The following is a 22,979-nucleotide window of genomic DNA, read 5'->3' on the forward strand; positions in this document are numbered from 1 at the left end:
GCTGCCTCGGAGCTACGTGCAGCTCGGTCCTGCCGCTCCAGCTGGGGAGGAGGTCCCGCCGCGCCTTCTCCGGTCCCAGCCGGCAGCCCCGGGACAGGCCCTCGGCGCCCCCCTGGATGCCCCGGCGAGACCGAGGATGGGCTCGGGGCCCCTCGGGGCCGAGTGTGAAGGGGCTTCCAGGTCTCAGGCCCCGGCGCGCTCTGCTGCGGCGCACGCTGGGGTGCAGCCGGGGCTGCAGGGCCATCTGGACGCGGAAAAGCAGCCCCGGCGCCGGCGGGCGCGGGGTGTCGAGGGGTGGGCCCCCGCGGCCAGAGGGAGAAAAGGCGAGCGAACTCGCTCTCCCCACCCCGGGGGACTAGAAGGTTCCGGCGCACCCTTCCCAGGCCTGGGAAACAGGTTCCCGAGGGCTCACCGTGCCCCGACCTCTCCCGGCTGCGCGCCTGGGACGGGGCCTGTTCGGAAAGACGGGGCCCAGGGGCAGTGGCACCTCCGGGGGGCTGAGGCCTCGGGGACAGTCTGGGACTGCGCCGCTCTCTGTACAAAGCAAAAGCCAAATTCTCAAAAATCTCAAGAGGGAAAGAATGATTTTTTAAGAATCATTTTTTTCCTTTCACTTTTAACAAACCGTGTGCCGGGAGAAAAATTAAAAACTAAATGAGTGATGGCTCAGGACACTATCCACAAATTTGTGAAATCCCCTGTTTAAAAATATTTTCCCCAAGGCCAGCCCCACGACTGGCCAGTCCTTTGCCTCTTCCCGAAAATCACAACAAAAACAATAGGAAATGCAGCCACGGTCCTGGGAAGTAGGAGTAGCCGTGAGGCCCAGGGAACCCACTGCGGCCGAAACTGCCACGCTCTTCCTTTCTCTTTAACCAAAAAAATAAAAAAGATAATAATAAGAAGTAAAACCTTTTAATACATCAAATATACGGAATTTTAATCTTTAAAGCGATACATTGTCTATTATTTTAGTACATGACGTAAACCTTACTTGTCCCCTTCTCAGCGGGTGGACTTAAAAATTAAAAATAGTTGTGTTCCTTTTAAAGAACAAAATAAGGCAAATGAGGTTTTGGAATAGAATTGTTTTTCCTTTTTTTTTTTTTTTTCTTCCAGAATACATACAAAAAAATACCCATTCTCTTTCGATGGTATACACCTTAAAAATAATTGCAATTTGAAATCAGAGCTGACAAATTGTGACTTGTTTTGTTTTGTTTTTTCTTTTTTTGTAACAAACATGCATGTAAATTTGTGTTTCAATCAGACATTAAATAAGAACGTACAATACAATAATAGCAATTTTAAAGTAACATTAAAGAGAAGACCTCTAGTTCTGTGGCGGTTTTGTATTTATTTATAATCTACAAGGGACGGGAGGGTTTGTTTTCCACACTTTTACCCTCGAGATTTAAATTTTTTTTAACCCCTCCTCCTTTTTTTTTTTTTTTTTTTTTTTAACCTACGGAGCTCAACCTAAATAATGCACTTTTGAACCACGGGTCCGCTTGGAGCTAACATAAATAAATACCAGTGTCCACCGATGCAGTCCTCAGATGAACACTTTCTCAATTAATTTTTTCCTTCTTTTTCTATAAAAAGTCAAATGATATTTTTTTTCCAACTTTTATAAAGTTTGGGTGGGTGGGGAGGTGAGAGGGTGGGGGTGGAAAGAGGAGTTTCCCACCGGGTCTCGGTCGCTGTTTCGGGTAGATAGATACGGTATATATATATTTTTTCCCTCTCCTGGCCCGGGGCATCCCCACGCGCGGGTGACAGTAGCCTCTGCCCTGTTCCCACCCCCCCCTCGGCTCCTCCCTCCCCCCTGCCCCTTCCTCTCCCTCGCTGACCCTCCCCACCGCCCTCACTGATACCCCAGTGCCGAGGCCGTGGTCAGTCTCTGTCCGTAGAGGGCGTAGGGGGAGTAGTAGGGTCCGGTGGCGGCGGGCACGGGCACGGGCGCGCCGGGCGTGGGGAGCGGGCTCTTGGAGTAGGGGTGGTAGCGGCTGCTGAGTCCCAGCGCGTGGTGGGGGCTGCGCAGCGCCAGCGTCCCGGGGCTGCCCGGAGCGCCCGACGTGGGGATGTGCATGTGGCACGCCATGGCAGCCGCGGCGGCGCTGGCCAGGGACGAAGAGCTGGGGTAGCCCGACAGCAGTTTGTCTGTCCCGGGGAAGGCCGTGTGGGTCCGCAAGTGGCTCAGCAGCTCTTCGGACGTGGCGAAGCGCTTGTCGCAGGGCCCGTTGGCCGACACCCAGTTGCAGATGTGCGGGAGCGGGTCGTTCGGGAGCATGAAGCCGTAGGGGTAGAGGGGGTGGCCGGCCAGGGAGGGCGGCGTGGCGCCGGCGGCGGCGGCGGCCGTCAGCGACGAGTGCACGCCGTGCAGCGGGTGCGTGGGGTACACCAGCGGGTATCCGGACTTGAGCGCCGCGGCCGCCGCGGCCGGATCGTGCGCGCACGACGCGCTGGCCGCCGCCGCCCCTGCCAGGTGGCTGGCGCAGTGGTAGCTGAGGCAGTACGGGTCCCGGCACAAGCTAGCTGTCATCACGGAGGGCGGCGACGCCCCGGCCAGGGGGCTGGAGCCGGCCGGCTTGCTGCAGCCCAGGGAGCCCGCCGCGGCCGCCGCCAGCTGCGCCCCGACCAGGCTGCCGGGCTTGGTGGGGTCGAGGGCCACGCCGTGCGGCAGGAACTGCGGCGGGTAGCCCGCGTAGGCCCCGGCCAGGCTGCCCGGGTAGGTCATGCCCGCGGGGGGCAGAGGGAACACTGTCTGGCCCGGCTTGTAGGGCGACACGGGGGCCACCAGCCCGGAGCCCAGCACCGACGAGGAGGCGGGCGCGCTGGGGCCGGAGCCGGAGCTGGAGCCCGAGGAGCCGCCGCAGTCCGAGCCTAGAGCCTTGCCCGCGGGCCCCCCATCCGGGTGCGGGTTCACGTCCACGTTAATCCCTCCGCCGCAGCTGATCCGGCCGTGCGCCAGCGCCGCGGGCCCCCCTTCGGCCGAGGCGCCCCCGGAGCCCTTGCTGGCGCCGCCGCCGCCGCCCACGTCGGGGTCCTTCTTGTCGTCCTTGCCCTCCGGGCCGCCCCCGGCCGAAGGCAGCATGCCTCCCGGCGAGCAGGCCGACGCGCTGGAGCTGGGGCTGCCTGTCCTGGGCGTGAACGGCTGGCAGGTGGCGCTCGGTACCCGGAATCCGGACTTCTCGGCCGAAACCCCCCCGCCGCCGCCCCCGCCGCCGCCGCCGCCGCCGCCGCCGCCGCCGCCTCCCGGCTCCTTCTTATCCGAGCCGGGCTTGGAGTACGGCTTGAAGCTCGACTTGTCCTCCACGCCGATGTCGCTCAGCTTGAGGGGGCCCGACTTTGCGTCCTTGTCGCCCCCGGTGCCGCTGCCGGCACCGCCCGCGCCGCCCCCGTTGGAGGCGACGGAGGAGAGTTTGGAAGAGGGCGAGGGGTCGGGCTTCCCGATCTGTGAGCATGTCTGCGCCAACAGCGCCAGCGGGCTCTTCTTGGCATCAAGCTGCGGGTCAGACGTGGGGTGGGGGGGTGGCACAAAGAGAAAGAAGGGGAGACCCTTTAGAATCCTGGCTTCTGGGGTTCAAACGCCCTTCCGCAACCGCCAGTGTGGATCCTCCCAGCTCTCGGCGCAATCCTAGGCAGCACCACTTCACCCTCCTCGCCAAACGGACAGACAGACCGACACGTACAGACATTCGCCCTTGAGAAAGGCGGCAGTCCGCCCCCCCCCGCCTGCCCCGCGCCCCGGCCAAGTCAGGATATTCCCTGCCCTTTCTAAGAGCTAACCGTATTTTTTTTTTTTTAATACTCAGTAAATGTTTTGGTTTCTGACTCCTAGACCCAGGACTATACCTTTGCGCCCCCCCCCGCCCCCACATACACACACGCACATCCCCAATTATCCAGAGTAAGGGCTCGGGCAGTTGGCGCCTTAGAGGCTGCGTGCAAATACCAGCTTCTGGGGAACCTTAAGATTGAGACTTTGGAACCGCATTTCGACTTCCGCCCGTCTTCCGGGGCCCAAAGTGAGGGGGCCTGGGTCGGGGTTGGGGCTTTAATACCAGAGAGACAAATAAGTTTTGGCTGCTTTGTCCCCTAGCAATCACACCCCATCTACCTCCTCCCCCTCTTTCCGCCCTAGTTTTACGGGTTCGGGAGCACTGTGCTCTCCCCCCATCCCAGAGCTGAATCACTCCGACCTCCCGCCCCCCCCAGCCCCCAGCCCCCCACACTCCCACCCCCAGATCCCGAGAGCAAGAAATCCCACGGAGCGGCAGCCGGCGGGGGGGGGGGGGTCCCCGCGCGAGCCGGGGACAGTCCTTACCTCGATGGGGCTGACGGGAGTGGAAGGCAGGGGCTGCAGGTACTCGGGGTGCAAAATGTGGCCAGTCCGTGCCGTCAGCATCTTCAGCACCTTGATGGGCAGGCGGTTAGCCTGGCGGAGAGGGTCAGAGGGGGGCACAGCGTGCACAAAAGGCTTGGTGCTGCCGGCCGGGGACGAGCCTTGGCCGGGGCCGGAGCTATTTCCAGAGAGCGCGCTGGTCCAGGCAGGGTCCGCGCCGCCGCCGCCGCCGCCGCCGCCGCCGCCGCTGTGCTTACTGCTTCTTAGGGCAGAAAGCGAGGGCGCTGTGCTCATGACCCACCCGCACGCATGGGAGCAGCGGGGGGAGGGCTCCGGGAGGCGCGGGGCGGGCTCCGGGCTGCGCGCTCGCCCGGGGAGCAGAAGCAGGAGGAGGAGGAGCTGGTGCGGCGGCCACGGGCACCCGGCGCGCCCTCTCGGCGCCTGGAGCCAGAAGCGGATAATCCTGGGTGGCCCGCGGCGGGGCCGTGGCCGCGCGGGAGGAGCCGGCCGGGCTGCGCGCGCGCCGGGGGGCTCGCCGTGTCCGCCTCGGGCTGCGCCCCTGCGCTGCGCGCTGGCGACCCGGCGCTGGCGCTGCGCTGGGCGATGTGAGCCGCTGCCTGTCCAGCCGGGGCTCTGGCGAGGAAACTCACTTCAAAAGCAGCTGCACCGAGGGGGAGATTAAAGCCTTTGCCGCCTTCCAATCAAATGGGAGCCCGAGGTGATTGGAGGGTCAAGGGGATGTGACGCGTCCCGCGCCGCCGCCGCCGCCGCCGCCAGGACTCAGCGCTGGTTTTAATGGGCAGCTCCTTCTTCACCGCCCCCCTCCCGCGTGTCCCCTCCCTCGATTTCGCTCCGAGGACGAGCTGGACATTTATTCTGCGTTTGCTCTCCGCCGCCTCCCTCTTTTTTTCCTTCTGCGTCGTCCTGCCTTTCCCGGGCTCGAAAATAAACCGAAACCTATTTTTTTGCAGGAGGGTGCGTATGAGGAACAGGATTGAGGGAGTGACTAGAAGGCGCAGCGGCGGGAGTCCGGACAACGGCCCGACTGTCGGCTCCAGGGGTGCACAGGGGACCCACACACCACATACTCTGTCTCGCTCAGTAATTGAAATCTCTCGCGGCGCGGCCGCCTGGGTAAGGAAAGGTGCGGAGCGGGTGACGGAGGAAGTCCGCCCGCCCGCTTTGATTTCCCGAGGTTCGGCAGCGGAGAAACCAGAAGCTAGGTGGGCAGCGGAGGCGGCGGCGGCGGCGGCGGCGGCGGCGGCTCCTCTCCGGGCTGCGCGCGGGGCTCCCAGCCCTTCCCAGCCACGTGACGCCCGGGGACGCGCAGATTGGGGCTGGAGCGGGGGTCACATGTTTCCTCTGTTTCACACTCGGTCCTCCCCCCCCCCCCGTTCTTACTCTCCCCTGCTACCCTCTCTTCTCCTCTCTCCCCCTCTCTCCCCAGTTCTTTGGGCATCTCCACCCCTCCATCAATTGTCAATGTTCCTCGACCGCAATCAATCAGTTATTTGTCAGCTCTTGTCAATCCGCCCGTGATTTATGTCAGCTTTTGTTGCTGATTACAAGGCGGGTGCGACTTGAAGGGAAAAAGAGAGAGGGAGAGAGAGGGAGAGAGAGAGAGATGGAGAGTAAGGAAGAGACCAAGGGGGAACGGGGGGGGGGGAGGGAAGGAGCAGCCCCCGGGATGGGGTGGGGGCGGCTCTAAGGAAAAGAATGGAAGAGGGGGAAAGAGGCTGTGTGTGTCAGGAAAATGAATAGTGAGAGTAAAGTGCGCAGGTGTGCCCAGGGCGCCGGGAGGGTGGCACAGGCCCGAGGTGCGCGCCTCGCCCCTCTCGGGGTGGAAGAGACAGACCCCTTCCTTCCTCTGGGACTTGGGTCTCTTGGGGCCGCGGAGGGAGAAGCTGCCCCGGGCGCTCGAGGCGGGCGGCGGCGACGTCTAAGATGGGAGAGCTTTCTGTCCCCGGAGAGTCAGTCCCTCGGGAGCGTGAGGATGTCGGGCTGCTAGCCTGCGGCGGACCCCATCCTTCGTGCTGCCCCGACCCCAAACACCACAACGTAGTGTCGAGTCCCGGTGGTCCGTGGTGGGTTCCCCCCCCCCCGCCCCACACACACCTTGATTCTCGAGCCTCCCTTCCGACCCTGGCTAGGGCCGAGAGGCCGCGAGGAGGCCCGGCCTCGGGCGCACGGTGGAGAGGCGACTCGGGCGGCCCCCGGCCCCCTCCCCAACCCGCTCCCACCCTGCGGTGTCCCCGCGGGCTGGGTGGCCGGGCTTACTCTGGGCTGCTCGCTCGAATTCCTAGGAACGCCGAGCGGGGACTGAGCTGCGGAGGGGAAGCCGAGGGAAGGGGCGAGCGGGAGGGGGCGGCTGCCTGTAGGAACTTGGGTCTTCCAGGGAAGCGGAGCGGGACTGCCGTGTTCCCCTCGATTTGCACCGTCACTCGGGCGGTTTGGAAGGAAGAGGGGAGGCGCTGTGCGTGCCTCCGTGTACCTGGAGCTGGGTGCACAGTGTGTGTGTGTGTGTGTACGTCCGTGCCGCTGTGTGCGTTCTCAGGGCTTTCTTGGGGAGCGTCCGGAGCGAGTTCGGAGGTCGCCTCCAGAAACTCGCAGAAACTGGAAAGGGGGCAGGAGGAGGACACTACCCCTTCCTCGGAAGGACTTGGACGACTTTGAATCTCCCCTCCCCCACTTTTCCGCCCCGGCTCTTCTTTTGTTGTCAAGTCCTTTGATAAATGGTAGGGCAGGGAGCGCGGGGAGCCCGGAGCCGGTCTGCACCCGCGCGGGGGGCAGGGGCCGGGGCTGGCCACCCGATTTCCTTCGGCGCTGCGCCCCGGACGGCGGGGGTCGGGGCTGGGACCTGCCCTCCGCAGGCTCGCCCTCTCCTCTCTCACCACTCCATCCACCACCACCACCACCCCCGCCTTTTTGTCTCTCTCCCATTCCACGCAGGTACCGAGAACTTTCTGGGGTGAGTTTTAGAATTTTCTCGTAGGCATTCTCTTCCTGCGTTTTCGTCTTATCCCTTGATCCTTTGGGTTGGTAAACTTGATGAGACCGTAACTTGACTACAGATGATCTGGATGGAGAAGAGGAAAGGGAGGCGGTGTGTGTTTGGGGCTGCTGTTGGTCGGGGTGTGTGCGTGCGTGTGTGTAGGTGTAAGCACACACCTGCGTTCAAGGGGATTTGAACTGTGCGGCACCTGAGGAAGGTGAGTCCGTGAGACGGCGGTGAGGCCACACGCGAGGTTGTGAAGGTGGTCTGAATAATCTTTGGGGAGTTTCGGAGGGCAGGACAGTCCTCAGCTGTCTCTGCGGGGCAGCGGGTGCGGGAGGCCGCCGACGTCCTGCGGGCGTGATGGTGTCTGCGTCGCGGAGCGCGCGGCTGTCGAGGTGTCGGCCGGCATCCACCGTAGAGCTCCCAGCTCCGCGAGCCCAGCCGTGGGCCGCGCGTCGCCGCAGCCTCCTCGACACGCCGGGACCCCAAGGCTGGGGGCGGTGGCCAGAGCTGGCGGTGACAGCGGGCGTCTCCTCCCGCCCCGTCCCCGCCCCCCCGGAGAATCCCCCCCCCCCCCGGCCCCAGACTCAGTTCTTTGCCTCTCCTGGAATCCCAGTAGCTTTCTCTGTACATCGGGCGGTTCTCGGGCATCAACCCCGGCACCGAAAGCCTTGCGGGCACCAGAGAGTGGGCCCCGCGTGCCCCAGGAGGGGCGTGCCTCGAGCGGCCGCACACGCTCGCTGGCCTGCGCCGGGCCGCGCGCGCGGGGGGACCGTGGTCCGCGTGCATCTGCTCTTCGCAAACCCCGACTCGGAAGGTCCGAGCGCACGGGGGCGCCTGGGGGCCTGCGCGCCCCGGGCTTTCGGGAGGCGCCGGCCTCGGAGCCTGCGCACCTCGCCGGGGAGGCCAAATCCCTGAAGGCCTTGGAGGCCTTGGGGGTGGGGGAGTTATTAATTACTCCGCACTAGGCCTAAAGCCTGCAGCCCCAGAGGCGGTTGGCGTGGATGTCCTGCGGATTTTATTTGCACACAGTGTAAATGATTTGTTTTCTCTAAAAAAGGAGTGGGCATGGCAGATATTTGAGGAGGGGGTGGGAGGAGAAGGAAGGCGAGAGAGCTGAGGAAAAAAGTTTGAAAATGCCTTGAACTATTCACTGTCGAGATGGCTAATCAGTATTGAGGCCGGAGGGCAGGCGGGCCGCCTTTCACCGCCGCTTCCCTTTCATCTCGGGCTCGGCGGAGGCGCTCAATTAAAAGCCTATCAGTTTGTAAGTAAATCAACGCCTATCAGAGTTGTCACATCAAACAAAACGATTATTATTGCAGCCCGCCTCCCCTATTAATCTCCCTCGAAGATAATCCGCCTGACAGGTCAGGCCCGGCGAGCTGGAAAGCCTGGTCCAGAGCGCCCCAACAGTCCGGGACTGGCGCGCGCCCCTGGGGGCCTCCCCACCACGGTCCCGCCCCGCCTTGTGGTCCCCCGGGAGGGGGGAGAGCAGGAGCAGGCGGCGGCCGCTGGACCCGGGCCCGCCCCTCCGGACTGGGAGCAGGGCCCAGATTCGCAGGGCTGGTGGGGGACCGGCCTGGGCGGCCCTCACCTCTTCTCCGGCCTGCGGTGCCACCGGGCCTGCCGGAGCCAGGGTCTGGTCCCAGGGCCTCGCCATCGCCTGTACGCTTTTCAGATCGCCTCTCTTGACTTTTTCCTCTTTCCTCTCTTCTCTTTTTTTTGTTTCCCACCCACTTCTTTCTAGATTCCCTAACCATTTTATTCTTTTTTTTCTCCTCTTCCTTTCCCCCCTTTCCTACTTGACAGGGAATATTTCCTATTCTCTCTCCCTCCTCTCGGTACACAGTATAGACCACTTTGGCACAGTCACACTTTCTGAAGCAGGGCATTCTTAGGGTCCGGGTTATTTCTCTGCGGCAGGGCTGCCTCAGGAGTGTGTGCAATTTACAGGAACTCCTGACAAAGTCCTGCCTAATTTCTCCCCAAGCAGGGGCTCTCAGAAGCTCTGCGCCTGTGCCAGGGTTGGGTACGCTTGGAGGGATGAGAAAAAAAGGACCAGGGCAGTGTGATGGTTGGACTGTTGCAAGAGCCCTATTCTGGAATAAGTATCTGGCCTTGGACTTTCACAGCTACAACGTCGCGGACCTCGCTTTTGGTGTTGCTTGAGCTTAGCAAGTGTGTGGAGGAGACCCTCCGGGCATCTGGGCTTCAGCACTGAGTCTGTGAGGGGGTGCCTAACACGTAATAAGTAAATGCAGTCAGATAATCACTTCTATGGCTTCAAACTGGAGCTCCCCGGCTGGGTGGGGCCCAGACTCCGCATGGAAGCAAAATCCTGGCCTCCGGTGTCCTCCAGCTTTGCGCTTTGAGACACCTTGGGATCAAGCACGACCTGTCTTTTTTTCTGAGCTCTTGCTCCAAATCCATAGGCCCAAATGGCCACTGCCTAGCCCGCTGGAGCCAGGATTGTGGGGTCACTGAAGTAGCTAAGGGGGAAAGGTCCGCCGGCATGACCCCAGGTCCTATGACCCCAAATGCCAGGTTCAGCGCCTGTTGAAGTCTTCCTCTTGCAGCATGAATCATGGAGAACCCCGGAGGCAAGGCAGTGTTGGCCGTCCCGGCAGTGCCTCGCCCAGCAGTCACCGCGTTGTCCGAGGTCGAGGATATGGAATAGAGCCCACCTCAGCGTGCTCGGTGTCCAGAGCTGCAGCACCCGTGGCTCCCACCCCGGGTTCCCGAAAGCCCCCCTATTTGTGCACACCTTCTGCAGGCCACCTGGTAGTAATATTTATTTCCATGCCCGGAAATATTGTAGCGATGCAGTTCAATTATCTGTGTGCTTGCTCTCCTTAAATGTATTTATTTCACCTCTGCTCCTCCGCAGATATTTAAAGAGGCACACATAATGCATGCACCCTTCAACCTAGCAGAACTCACTCTGGTTATAGGAAATATTCGCTGGGTGGTTATTGGGACATGAAGGCTATCTCGAGCTGGAATTGCATTCAAGCAGGAACTGTTTTAAAAACAACAACAACAAACTTGCTCTAGAATTTTTCTAACTAAACTGTATGTGTACACACCCAAGAATTTAATAATATTTTATATCCTTCTATAGATCTAAACGTTCAAATGGTTATATTACATGCCCTTGAAACCGGAAGCGATCTTCCGTTCACACTAGACGTGGAGCTGTTTGTATAATGTTCATCTCCCTGCACTTACACATGAATCTTGCTCTAATAAATTCAACCTTGTCGTTTTTAGAATCGACGGGATTTCTCTGCGGTTTGCGCCTCCAGGATCCGAATAAATGCAGCTCGCAGGCATCCGGCAGGAAACGGCTCCCGGTTCGAGTGTATGCAGACGCATCGGCCCAGCGTGGGACGCGAGGTGGCTCCTCGGTGATCTTGCGGCTGCAGGTCCGGCCTCCAAAGGAGACTGGGCTGTGAGCGCCCTCAGGCCGGGGGCGGCCCCTTGCTGCCCCGCGGTGCCCGGCAGCCCCCATCCCTGGGGGGGGGGTGTGCCTCGGGAACCCGCCGGGCGGAGTCCGCCCTCGGCGAAAACTGAAAGCAAATGCCGAGGCAAAAGAAGCCCGAACTTTCTTCGACGCAACTTTGCCACAACGATCCGGTGGCGACTTAGGCAGGACCGCGCGCTGGTGCGCGCGCGCGCGCAAGGTGGGGGCGCCGGCTGAAGGAGGCTTGGGGCGGCCGAGCCTGGCCCGAGGCGAAACCCTAGGGAAGGCGCCTCCCCTTCCTTATTTCTCGCCAACCCCTCGGCCTCCGTCGGTAAAAAATAGTTTCCAGTGGGTAGCGGACGCCCAGCATGTGTTGGTGGGGATCGCACCAGGGAGAAGGAAGCTTTGTAAAAGTTGCAGAAAGAGCTCTGCCCAGAAGCGTCCGCCCAGCAGGGCTCGCAGGGAAGGCCGGGGGACCAGCTCGCCTTCCCCGGGGCGGGATGCCTAGCAATCGGCTTGGGGAACCCCCGGCCCAGTCCTCTCCGCTCACCTCGAACCCCCGCGTGAATAACCCCCGGCGGGCTGCGCTGGAAACTTAGAGGCGCGGCGCCGCGGTTGGCGGGCGAGGCCGGGACGCTGAGCCGGCCCGCAAGGCCGCTTCTGGGCGCGCTCGGCCCCGGCCCTAAGACAGGCTTGCACGGGGGTGAGAGGACGAAGGTGGTTTCAGCTCCCGCTCGGCTGCCTAGACCGTCACCGTCGACCTCCCAGCTCCCTGGAGCGGGCGCTTCCCCCCTGGGAGCCGCGGCCTTGGGGGGGCGGCGAGGGCGCAAAGTGCGCGCGCGGGCCGGCGCGGGGGTGGGGGGCGGCTGCCGGTCTCTCCGCGGGGCCTGTCGCCGGGCTGGCCGCGGCGGGTGAGTGATGAGGGCAGAGAAGGGCGCCCATAAATCGCGGGTGTCAGGGCGAAAAACTCTCTTTATTGTCTGCGTGATGGATGGGCCCGGGGACGAGACACCAAATACTTCGTATCGCCTTTAAATGGGAACACATTTTCCGCGGCCATAATTCATGTTTTTTAAATAGAAAGTTTGAAATGTTGCCTATATTTCACCGGCCCTGACATATTTATGAATCGCTCCCTGCATGCAAATATCATTATTTAAAGCGCCGGGGAGAGCTGGGGGGGGGGGGAGGGGAGGAGACACGGCCCCCGTGGCGTGGAGGTGGTGAACCGGGGAAATGCGAGTGGAGAGGGGGGTGCATCTCCCTAAAGTGCGGACAATGAGGCGCAGGGGAAAGCCTTATCCGGAAGCCGAGCGCACCGGGGGCTCCCCTCCCGCGGCTGGATCCAGCGCTGCGGCTCCGGGAAGTTTGAGCGGCTCGGGACCGAGGACCCGCCCCTGCCCCCTGCGGGAAGACCCCGGAGGGGGGGGCCTTTTGCGTCCCTCTCCGAGGCCCTGATCCGAGCCAAAGCCACCTTTTCCAAGGAGAAAATGTTTCTTGTTTTTTTTTTTTTTAATAAAAGAATTTAACAAACGCAAATAATAACAACAATCCAACACGTTTCGTGTTCTTTGCATTTGCATGGATTTTATTGATTTTCATTCTGCAAACCTCGGATTGCGCGCGCCCGTAGGAGCGACCGTCAGACCCCAGGCGCCGCGGGGAGCGGGTGGGGGGATGACCCTCTCGAGCTGCGGCCCCGGCCCAACCAGCTCACAACCTCGCAGGCACCACGGAGCCTGCGCAAGACGCGGGGACACCAATGATCCGGCTCCCAGGCTCTGGGGGTTCAGTCCCGCCCCCTCGACCTCCCCAGCGCTCCCGGGGGCCGCGTCCCGCCCACCCCCAGCCCCACCGTCGACACAGTCGCTTTGGAAAAAAGCTGGGCACGTGCCGTCAGCCTCCCCCTTGCCCGTCCAGCCGGGGAGGCGCCCACACCTGCGTCCTCAGGAGCAGAGTCTTTACCTGTGCGGTCCCCCGCGGCGCCCGCGGCCGCGCTGGTAGCAGAGGAATGGAAAGGAGGACGGGGCAGTGGGAGGGACAGAGCGCCGCCCGAGACGGCCACGCACGCCGACCCAGGTCCTCCTCTTCGGACCCGGCGTTGGGGCCCCGGCCGAACTCCCTCTAATAGCCGAATCGCGTGGGGCCGAGCCGACCCGGGGACCCGCCCGGGGACCCCGCACCGCGAGGGAGGGGCGGGCCCGGCGGCACTTCCGCTGGGGGCGGGGCCTCAGGCTGCGGCGCGAGCCCCGCCCCCCGCGGCACAAGCCCCGCCCCGGCCTCTTAGGCTCCGCCTCCGCTGGCTGGGCTGCAGCATCTCCGGGGCGGAGGGCCCGCGCTCCTCTCCCCCACCTGGGCGTGCTGTCCTAGGGTTCTTAAATCTCAGGACCACATGCGCATGCACACTAACAACCTGGGCCCAAACTCGCATGTAAGACTTTGTCTAAGTTTGGTCTCTTGGTAGCCCCGAGACCAGCCTGGCCCAGGGTCTCTTGAACATCCTCTGAAATCAGGCCAGTCGTCCCCCTCCCCCTCGGGTAGTGGGGAATACATATCCGTGATCATGGGGTCCCACCTGTCTTTCAGGAAGATCAAAAGTTAACACTTTTTGACTGTTCACTTTATGCCAGATACTAAGAACTGTGCGTGAATTATGTCCTCACAGCATAAGGTAAGTGCCATGAAGGTCCAGTTTTACAGATAATGAGATTGAGGTACTGAATGTGCTGAATGAGTGAATAATGACTTTTGGGGTTCATTTTGCACTTTGGGGGCCACCAGTAAGTATACTTTAGGGCTTCCTATCCTGAGATGTTTTCAATTTAATAAGGGGGATAAAAAAAACTCACGAAAATATTATTGTGAACCTATATGTTGTAAATAACAAATAAGGGAATCCTCAAGGAGGTTGGAGAAGAGAAGTATCTATGGTTTTCCAGACATTTATTCAAATTTTCAAAGTGTAAGATTTGTTAGTTGACACAGGTGATGGATCCCCCCCATGACCACCCCTCCCACCATTCCACCTTGTATATCTCAAGCCTGTAGCTTTTATCTTTCTCACTTCATATATTAGTGCTATCATAGTTGAGTACCTTATTAGCTCTTGACTGAGATGCTGCCATAAGAACCTTCTAACTGTTCGTTTTCTAGACTCTCTTGCCTCTAATGCATTAGGCATACTCATGCGAATTTTCTTGATCACGTCATTCCCTTGTCCCCAAGTCTTCAGTGGCTCCCCCTCGTCCACATGAAACATTCAACTCTTCCTAATCTAGTTCTAAACTACTTCTAAAAAGTTTTAAGTTGCATTTCAAAATTATGAAATAAACATGTTAACTTCAACCAGCAAAGCCCTCAAATATACAAAAAGACAAACTTTATGATCTCACCCATCTCCTCCTTATTTCCCACTCAGTCTTCTGAGATATCCAGTGTTAACAGCTGGGATGTAACTTCTGTCCCTTTCTACACACTCACCAGGCTCATATGAACTGTGCTCACATATATGGGACTATTATGTTATTGCTTGTGTATACAATGAAAATATTAGAGCTATCTGTTACTCATTCTTTCTTGAAAACAAATGGGTTTATAGATATAGAGGTAATTTATTTATTTTTAGTCACATAGTATTCCTTAGAATGAAGATACCCCCATATTCAACCATCCCCCGTTGATAGTCATAATGGTTGCTATCAGGTTTTTTTCTCACTAACAAAATTTCCTGAGTCTATATCCTTGTAGTCAGTGATTTTATTTCCATGGGGTAGATTACAAAAGTGCAGCTGCCTATACCCCAGCCAAACCTAATTTCTTTGTTCTTACCACATGCCCTGTGTTTTCCCATTTTGTGCCAGTTCTCCCTAGAAGTTCCTTGTCCTCCATGCTCTTGTATCCAATTTCTAATCCTGCAATGCCCAAGTCTGATACCTGAATTTAGATATATGGTTCAATATCCACCTTCCTCCTTTTTCCTAAGCTTACCATTGTAGCAATGTGCCAGGCCCAATGTCTACACCAATCACGACAATCCTATTTTTGTCTTTCCCAATCCTTACAGCTAGGGATGGTCAAGTGACCCAGTTTTGCATTTGAGACACAAATACAAGTATGGAGGTGGCAAAGCTAGAGGGGAAACTTTGGGAAACACTCTTGTTTTCCTGATCAAAGGAGATGATGCAGATGTTTTGACACTTCCCCTTCCTCTCTCTTTAATTCCTTCTATGATCTTGGATATAATATCTACAGCTGTAGCAGCGAAAAGTCCAGGAGAATGGCAGAGAGACACTTAATTCTGGCATCACTGGGACACTGGGCCATCTCCAGTAATCACCCACCCCCAGAATTTTTGTGGTAGTAGAAATAGCAAATTCCTCTTTGTTCAAGTCAGTGACATTGGGGATTTCTATATTTGCAGTCAAGCATATCCTTTACCTGTCCCCTTTGGCAAATTTTATTTCTACTGGAGTTATCATCACTGGGATACTAACACAGGAGTCCAAAAAAAAAATATAGAAGTCTATCACAGACTCGCCTTCAAACATTCTTTTTTTTTTTTTAAGATTTTATTTATTTATTAATGAGAGACACACAGAGAGAGGCAGAGACATAGGCAGAGGGAGAAGCAGACTCCCCATGGGGAGCCTGATGTAGGACTCAATCCCGGTGCTCCGGGATCACACCCTGAGCTTGAAGGCAGATGCTCAATCACTGAACCACCCAGGCATCTCTTGCCTTCAAACATTCTTGAAGGATAGTATTTTAAAATAGCCAAGTAGCCAAGAGTCTCTTGGAGTAAATAAAGTCTGGTCATTCCCTTAACCCTCAGTATCACCATGAGCTATTGTCTAGAGGGCATGTGGTGCTTTTGTTTGTTTGTTTTGCTTTGTTTTGGCCTTTTTTGCCTGCTTATAATCTGAAGCTCCTTCCTGTTTGTTGTAATGCAGGGCCTGCTTCCAACCACAAAAGTTGAAGGGGACACATCCTCCCTCTTCTACCATCTAGCTCAGGGCTCAGCTTCCCCTCCCTTACCTCCATTTGAGTAGATCATAGTGCTTCAGCACGTGGTGGGCTCTGGGGTCCAGCTCCTTGGTTCCAAAGAACAGTACTGCCACAATTCCTACATGTGTGACTTGGGGGCAAAGTTCTTAATCCCTCTGAAGTCTCAGTTTCCTCTTGTGCAAAATGAATGTAATAATGGTACCTACCTCTCAGGCCAATGGGTATATTAAATGAGGCAATGCATGTGCCCAGCACATAGAAAGTGCTCAAAGTGATGATGATGATGATCCCCCTACATTCTTTCTTGCTGCTGACCCCCTGGGGTGCAGTCAGTACCACTCATCTGACACTTAGCTATCTACTAATTGATGATATCTTTTATTAGCTATTTAAATTCATATTGTTTACTTTGTGTGTGTGTGTATGTGTGTGTTCCAGTTCCCAGTTAGATTTTAAGATCCTCCAGCGCCAACCAGATGCCTTCTTTGTATTCCTAACTCACACTAGCAGAGGGCTAAGATAAATTAGGCATAAATGAACCCTTATTAAAATGAATAATAAAACATCCAATGACTGTGTAGTCCTTTCCATGGTTTCTTTTAATCCTCACAACAGTCCTAGAAGACATGTACTGTTATTCCCATTTTACAGATGAGGAAACTGAGGTTCATAGAGAGGAAGTCATTTGCCCCCATTCCAAAGTCACTGTTCTTTCCTGCCTCACAGTGGCCTCCTTCAGCTTTCAGAAGTTCTGGAAATGCCTCCCTCTCAAGCTCTAAGGTCCAAACTCACCTTCTCTGGAAGCTCAGTTCAGCATCCTGTGAGCTCTACCGTCCTTTCTATGTATCCAAGGGGAGAGATGTTAGAGATCGTTAAATGAATAAAGCTGGTTATGAAAGAATAGGGACATGCACACACACCCACAGTTAATGCGTGTCACCTAGAGTGCAGGCTGCCAGGGTGTCTATGTAACCAACCACTGGTCACTTAGGGAATGGGCTCGTGGGTGATTTTAACTTTCTTCTTGCTCACCTGTAGTTCCTACTGCGAACATTTGTTGCTTTTATAAATAGGGAAAACACAATACTTCTGTTTGTTTGTTTGTTGAATGGAGACAATGATGCAGTGCCTCCAGAAGTCTCCTTGCTTCCATGCTCTTCCCAGTTTCCTTTTACTGAAAAATGCTCCCAATCAAAGCAACTTCTTTTTTCTCCTTCCTCCTCTGAGTCAGGTGGGCAGAGGCCCATCCCTGGCACTTATTAGTCACAGGTTTGAAATGCAGGGGAGGGTATGGGAGGGAGAAATGATTGGTGTGGGGTGGGAATTTGGGGATTCTTTTATCCCCTGCATCTCAAAGGCTGACAGGCTCTTGAGGGGTGGAAATGACTGGTAATTAGTGAACCTTCTCTGCTGCACACACTAAAGACACACTTCACAGTCTCTGTGACCTCTGCAGCCCGGTGAGGCTTTGTTATGTAGATGCTCTTAATTGGGTGAGTCACTTACTGCAAACAGCTTCAGGAGAGAGCACTGTAGGCTGTTTCAGGGAGGCTTCTTACCAGAGGTTCTAACTTGGGAATTGGGGGGCTTGAAAGCAATGGCCTCCGAGTAACTCCACTCCAACCTATAGAAGTGAGAAGTGTGATCCCAGGGCTTGGGGTCAGCATGGTGAGCTTTTAGGGGAAGTGTTAGGCTATGGCCTTCATTTTCTCCCTCCCTCTCTCCCTGTCTTCTTCAGTTTATAGATCACCTATTCTGGGCAAACTTGAGAATACCTTGCCATATAAACTGGGTTCTCTATACTCAAGGAGTTGTCCACCTAGTTAGGACAGATACGAATGTATATAACAACACCAGATAGCAGGAGTCAATGCCAGGCACATGTAAGAGTCCTTACAATGATGTTTCAGACCCTGGAGCAGTCACTGAGGGCTGGATCATTGGAGAAAGCTTGTCAACAAGGGTGAGCAAGACATAGAAGGGATTATGGGGAGAGGGATTCCCAGGATGAGACTTCATGAACAAAGACATCACCAGGTCACTGTCATACCCAACACACTGAACTTGGCTCACACTGTCAGATACACTGAGCGCAGTGAGAGAATGATTCAGCAGGTCCTCAAGTTCACTGCATTTACATTGTCACATGTGGCTGTTGGTTCTAGAGTGTCCTATCTGCTGCTTCCTCTCTGTAGGATGGTACAGCACATATGGCTTTTTAATTGCATGGAGTCCCCCACCCCACAATGTGTACATTGCTATATGGTACCATCTTGGCTCCTCCATCCTTGCCTGGCAAATAGACATCAAGTCCTGGCAATTGGGCTGCAGTCTCTCCCTTCGGGCCCTCTCTACCCTTCATGGGGGTCAGGTGTACTTTCAGAGCCTGTGAGGACAGGTTCCTGACCCTGTTCTCCTCTTCCAATCAGCTTTCCTACTATTGTCAGGCCTGTTGCCCTAGAAAACAAATGTATCCACTTTACTCCCATTGTGCTCAAAGAGAGGCTTATGTAGGTCTTTCTGGTCTGGCCCCTGCCTGCCTCTTTTGCTCCCTTCCTGTCTTCAAGTCACTGATGACGTCCCTGCTGTTAAATTCAATGGTTAATTACTTGTCCTCAACTTACTTGACCTTGAGTAGCACTCTATTTTCCCTCTTATTCCTTAATATTTTATTTATAAAATTTTTCAAACTTATAAAAAAATTTAAAGAACTGGATAATGAATGCCCATTTCCCTTCACCTAGACTCGTGAGCTGCTCACATGTTACCATGTTCTCTTCTCTCTCTTAGAAACGCACACACACACACACACACACACACACATTCTTTTTTCTTTTTTTTTAGCATTATTTTTTTCTGAACCATTTGGAAGCTGTAGGCAACTTGATTTCTTCAGCTTGCATCTCCTAAGAAAAAGAACATTCTCTTATGAAATCGCAATACAATTAGTGCACCTAAGAAAAGCTATATTAATTTAATATCACCAGTAACATCATGAAATGGTTCAAAGGTAAACGTTCATGATTGTCACTAAAAGGTCTTTTTAGTGGTTTTTCTTTTCCCTAGTTTCAGTATCCAAGAAAAGATCATGCATTGCTCTTGGTTGTCATGTTTTAGTCCATTTTTATCTAAAACATTCTTCCCTCCCCCCCCCCCCCCATGGTATTGACATTTTGGACAGTGTAGCTCAGTTATCTTGAAGAATGTTTCACTTCTAGATTTGTCTCTTTCCTCATGAGTAGATTCTGGTCAGACATTTTGGCAAGAATAGCATGTGAGTAGTGTGTACTTCCCATTGCATCACACTAGAGGCCCATATTATCAGGCTGTCTTACCCTGGGAGATGTGAAGTTTGGGTTCTTGGGTAGGGTTGTGACCACCAGATCCCTCCACTGTAAAGGTACATTTTCGGTTTGTAATTTATAGGTAATCTGTGAATTTCCTGTTCACCCAGTGCTTTCAGCATTCCCTGGTGGGCCTTGGCTGAATTGGTCCTTAGAACCTCATCTTTTTTTTTTTTTTTAATCATTTTTTTCTTGGCTTCTAGAGTCTGACTTGTTTTGGTTCTTCCTTACCTCTGCAGCTGCTCATTCTCAGTTTCTGTCATTTCTCTCCTTTTCCTTGACCTCTCACTGTCAATGCTCTAGGACCTAATCTCCAGATCATTTTCATCCTGTCTCGTGGCGTTAGATGCCATCTAGAAGCTGAGAACTCCAGTTCATATCTGCTTCCTTAAGTCTACATTTGTGTACGGACTGGCTCTTTGGCCTTTCTGCTTGTATGTCTCAGAAGCATCCCAAACTTCTTCTTCGTCTTTTTTTTTTTTTTTTAATATTTTACTTATTTATTCATGAGAGATAGAGAGGCAGAGACACAGGCTGAGGGAGAAGCAGGCTCCATGCAGGGAGCCCGATGCGGGACTCAATCCTGGGACTCCAGGATCATGCCCTGGGCCAAAGGCAGACACTCAACCACTGAGACACCCAGGCATCCCACATCTCAAACTTCTTAGGTCCAAAAGTGATCCCCTGGTCCTTCCATCTGCTAACTTGCTCATCCATTTCAGTATGACAACTTCATCTTTCCAGTTGCTCAGGTCAAACCTTGGAGTTACTCTTGTCTCCTGTGTTTCTCATGCTCTCCATGTCCAAATCATCAGAAAATTCTGTTGATGTCGTCTTGAAAATATATGTAGGCACTCTTCACTGTCTTCAGGAATCCTACCATACATAGTCTGTTCTTTCTGTTTCTAATCTTCCTTCTCCATGGTCTATTCTCAATACAACAGCCAGAGCAGTTTTTACAAAATATGGGTCCTTTATTCAAGGCTCCCCATCTTACTTGGAGAACAAGCCCCAAATCCTAGTCTTAGTCTATCAGGCCCTAGATGATCTGCTTCCCCTCCTCACACCATACCCTGGCTCCTGATTTCACTTGCATTATTCTTCCTCTTGTTTGTTCCACTCTAGCCACCCTGACATCCTTGCTGTTTCCCAACCTGCCAGGCACTCTTTTGCCTCAGGGCCTTTGCACTTGCTGTTCTAGCTGCCTGGAACATTTTCCTCCTAGATGTGCACCTGGCTCTCCCTTGTTTCCTACAGGTCTTGGCTTAAATATCACTTTCTTAACCGGGCCTTCCCCGATCACCCCATTTTCCCCCTGGGACTTCTTATCCCCTTTCTGTGCTCTATTGTTCACCACAGCCCTTATCATCACCTGACATATTTGGTATTTACTTGCTTATTATCTCTCCTTACACTGGAATTAAGAGCCACAAGGATAGAAACGTTCTCTACTGCTCTGTCCCCAGAATGTAGATTAGTGTCAAGCACACAGCAGGCACTTAGTAAATATTTTTTGAATGAATGAATCGAATGAATGAATTTCTAGTACCTCAGCATAAGCTATAAACACTCCAGATTCTAATCTAAGTACTGATTATTTAAAATTTCTGTATTCTCTACTGGCCACTGGTAGCTACTGCAGTAGATGGGAGACCAGAGTGTCCCAGATTGGGGTTCAGAGTTCAGACTGTAGTGATGAGATGGAACCCATGAATCCAACATTGGCCTGTGTGCCTATTCACTTACTCATATGTTTATGTGCTTTTGTGTGTCTGTGAGAGTCTGTGCCAGTGAGGTCATGTATAAAAGTCAGTGATCCTTCCATGTTTTCTTCTCCAAGAAAACCATACTTATTAGGACTGTAGAGCCTCTGTGAATGCCCCATGAGTGCCTCTGCTTGCAGCTGCAGCATCTTGAGGCTTCTGCCCACCTGGGGTTTGGAGCTGAGCAGCAATCCAAAGGCTGGTGCGGCTACACCTGGGATATTCCTCTTTCTGGCTGGAGTGACACTGTGCCCTGGGAAGCACTTGAGCTCAAGTTCATTACTCAGGCATAAGCAAAATGGCAACACAATAACATGAGACTAGGAGAACAATAATAGCTTTTGCATTTGCTGTTCTATCTGCTTGGAGGATCCTTCTCCCGAGTCTTCTTGTGGTTGGCTCCATGTTATTATTCAGATTTCCTCCCAAATGTTGCTCCTCTTAGCGAAGCCTTCCCAGAACACTCCCTTACCCATCTGAGGCTGTGCAGTTTGTGCATCAGAAAGCTTTGTGAGAGGGGCTAAAGTCTGGCTCATGTAGTAAAGTCTGGCTCATGTGGGTAAAGTCTGCCCATCAAGGATTTCACAGGTGAAATGCTCTGAACAGCTATCAGAGACCTTGGACATTGTATCCAAATCAGCACCCCCCCTCCCCCCGCCCTCCATCACTACTTCACATTATCTGCTTTTATCTTCATGGCATATCACAGTGCTACCTGAAATTATGCATTTCACAGACTTGAAATTATTTATTTACTTGTTACCTGTGTCCTCCCACCAGAATATAGCCTTAGGGGAATAAATTTGTATCTGTCTTGTTCCTTATTGTCTGTACCTGACACCTAGTAGGTATCAAGAAATATTTATCAATGAGCACATTCCCTCTCCTTATTTTGGGGAGATGTACATACTTACTTGTGTTTTTATTTTAGTAGCAAATTGCTCCTTAGGTCAGTTAGTTTACATTTAAGAAAACTGAGGACCTCATAAATGAAAGGATTCAGCAAAGGGCACCCAGTTAATAATAGCAAAACTAGGTCTCGAACCCAGGACTTGTAGGCCAGGGTACTGGCCACTACAAGACTTGCCCAGCACTTCATCTGACCCTCAGCTTTCCGGTACTGGTGATACAAGTCCAGCTGAGACTTGCTTTGCCAATGGCTTAGAGCTACAGAGAGAGAGCTGGGGCTCCTTTCGGAGAAGTGGGAAGAGACTCTGAATTAATATTGGTAAATCATGGCAAAACCCTCTTGTGTGCATTATTATTATTGCCCCCCACATATTCTAAAATAATCCCTGTAAATAATTATAAAAATAAATCTCAGTGACAAATTTTGTATTTTACTTTATTTCCAGGAACACATTTATTCATCATAATCTCTTCAGGGGTAGGACAAATTGGAGCACTGGGTAGTGAATACAATTTGCAAATAGGCAATATAAGTAGAGAGAAAATTAATATGTATTCCTCAGCGCTCTAAAAGGAGAGGAAGAACATTAATAGCCATTTCCTTGAAGATATAACTTTGAAAATGTTATTTCTGATCCATCAGTATGGGGCTTGGTATGAGGAAGATGGTTAGGACGTGACAAGAAGTGATTAGATGTGAAATGGCACCTTTCTGGTGCTCTTCCCCAGTCTCTTCACCCTCTTCTTACTGGGATGTAGTAGAAGTCCCATTTTATTTCCTTCAGAAGATGAGAATTCTGGCCCAGGGTCAGCTGCTCCTGTGCTGGGCGGCCTGGGACAAGTCCCTTCCGTGTCTTTGGTCTCAGTTTCCTCAATCAGTAGTTGCAGTAAATGATTTCTAAAGCAGCAAGTCTGGTGGCCACAGTCCAAATTACCTGAGGGTACTTGAGAAAATATACATGTGAGGGCTGCATCTGTGGAATCAGAATCTCATTTGCTGAGTCCTACACATTTTATTTTTTAATTTTTAATTTTTTAAAAAAGATTTTATTTTCTTATTCATGAGAGACACAGAGAGAAAGAGGCAGAGACACAGGCAGAGGGAGAAGCAGGCTCCCTGTGGGAAGCCCGATGCGGGACTTGATCCTAG

At 54.0% G+C, this 22,979-nt stretch overlaps 1 protein-coding gene and 1 long non-coding RNA gene across 2 annotated transcripts; one reads left to right on the top strand and one right to left on the bottom strand.

Moving 5' to 3' along the window:
• Nucleotides 1–1,436: 1,436 nt before the first annotated feature.
• ZNF503 (zinc finger protein 503) lies at nt 1,437–5,075 on the bottom strand. Its single transcript, XM_072756318.1, has 2 exons — nt 4,331–5,075; nt 1,437–3,508 (listed from the first exon to the last, which is right to left on the bottom strand). The coding sequence occupies exons 1-2, from the start codon at nt 4,640–4,642 to the stop codon at nt 1,868–1,870; spliced, it is 1,953 nt and encodes a 650-aa protein (XP_072612419.1). The 5' UTR covers nt 4,643–5,075; the 3' UTR covers nt 1,437–1,867.
• Nucleotides 5,076–5,260: 185 nt separating this feature from the next.
• Nucleotides 5,261–12,357, top strand: LOC140598627 (uncharacterized). Its single transcript, XR_012001125.1, has 2 exons — nt 5,261–6,432; nt 10,617–12,357. It is a non-coding gene; the product is annotated as an uncharacterized lncRNA (long non-coding RNA).
• Nucleotides 12,358–22,979: the final 10,622 nt, after the last annotated feature.

Source organism: Vulpes vulpes, chromosome 4 (assembly GCF_048418805.1).
Source record: "Vulpes vulpes isolate BD-2025 chromosome 4, VulVul3, whole genome shotgun sequence".
Classification (NCBI taxonomy): domain Eukaryota; kingdom Metazoa; phylum Chordata; class Mammalia; order Carnivora; family Canidae; genus Vulpes; species Vulpes vulpes.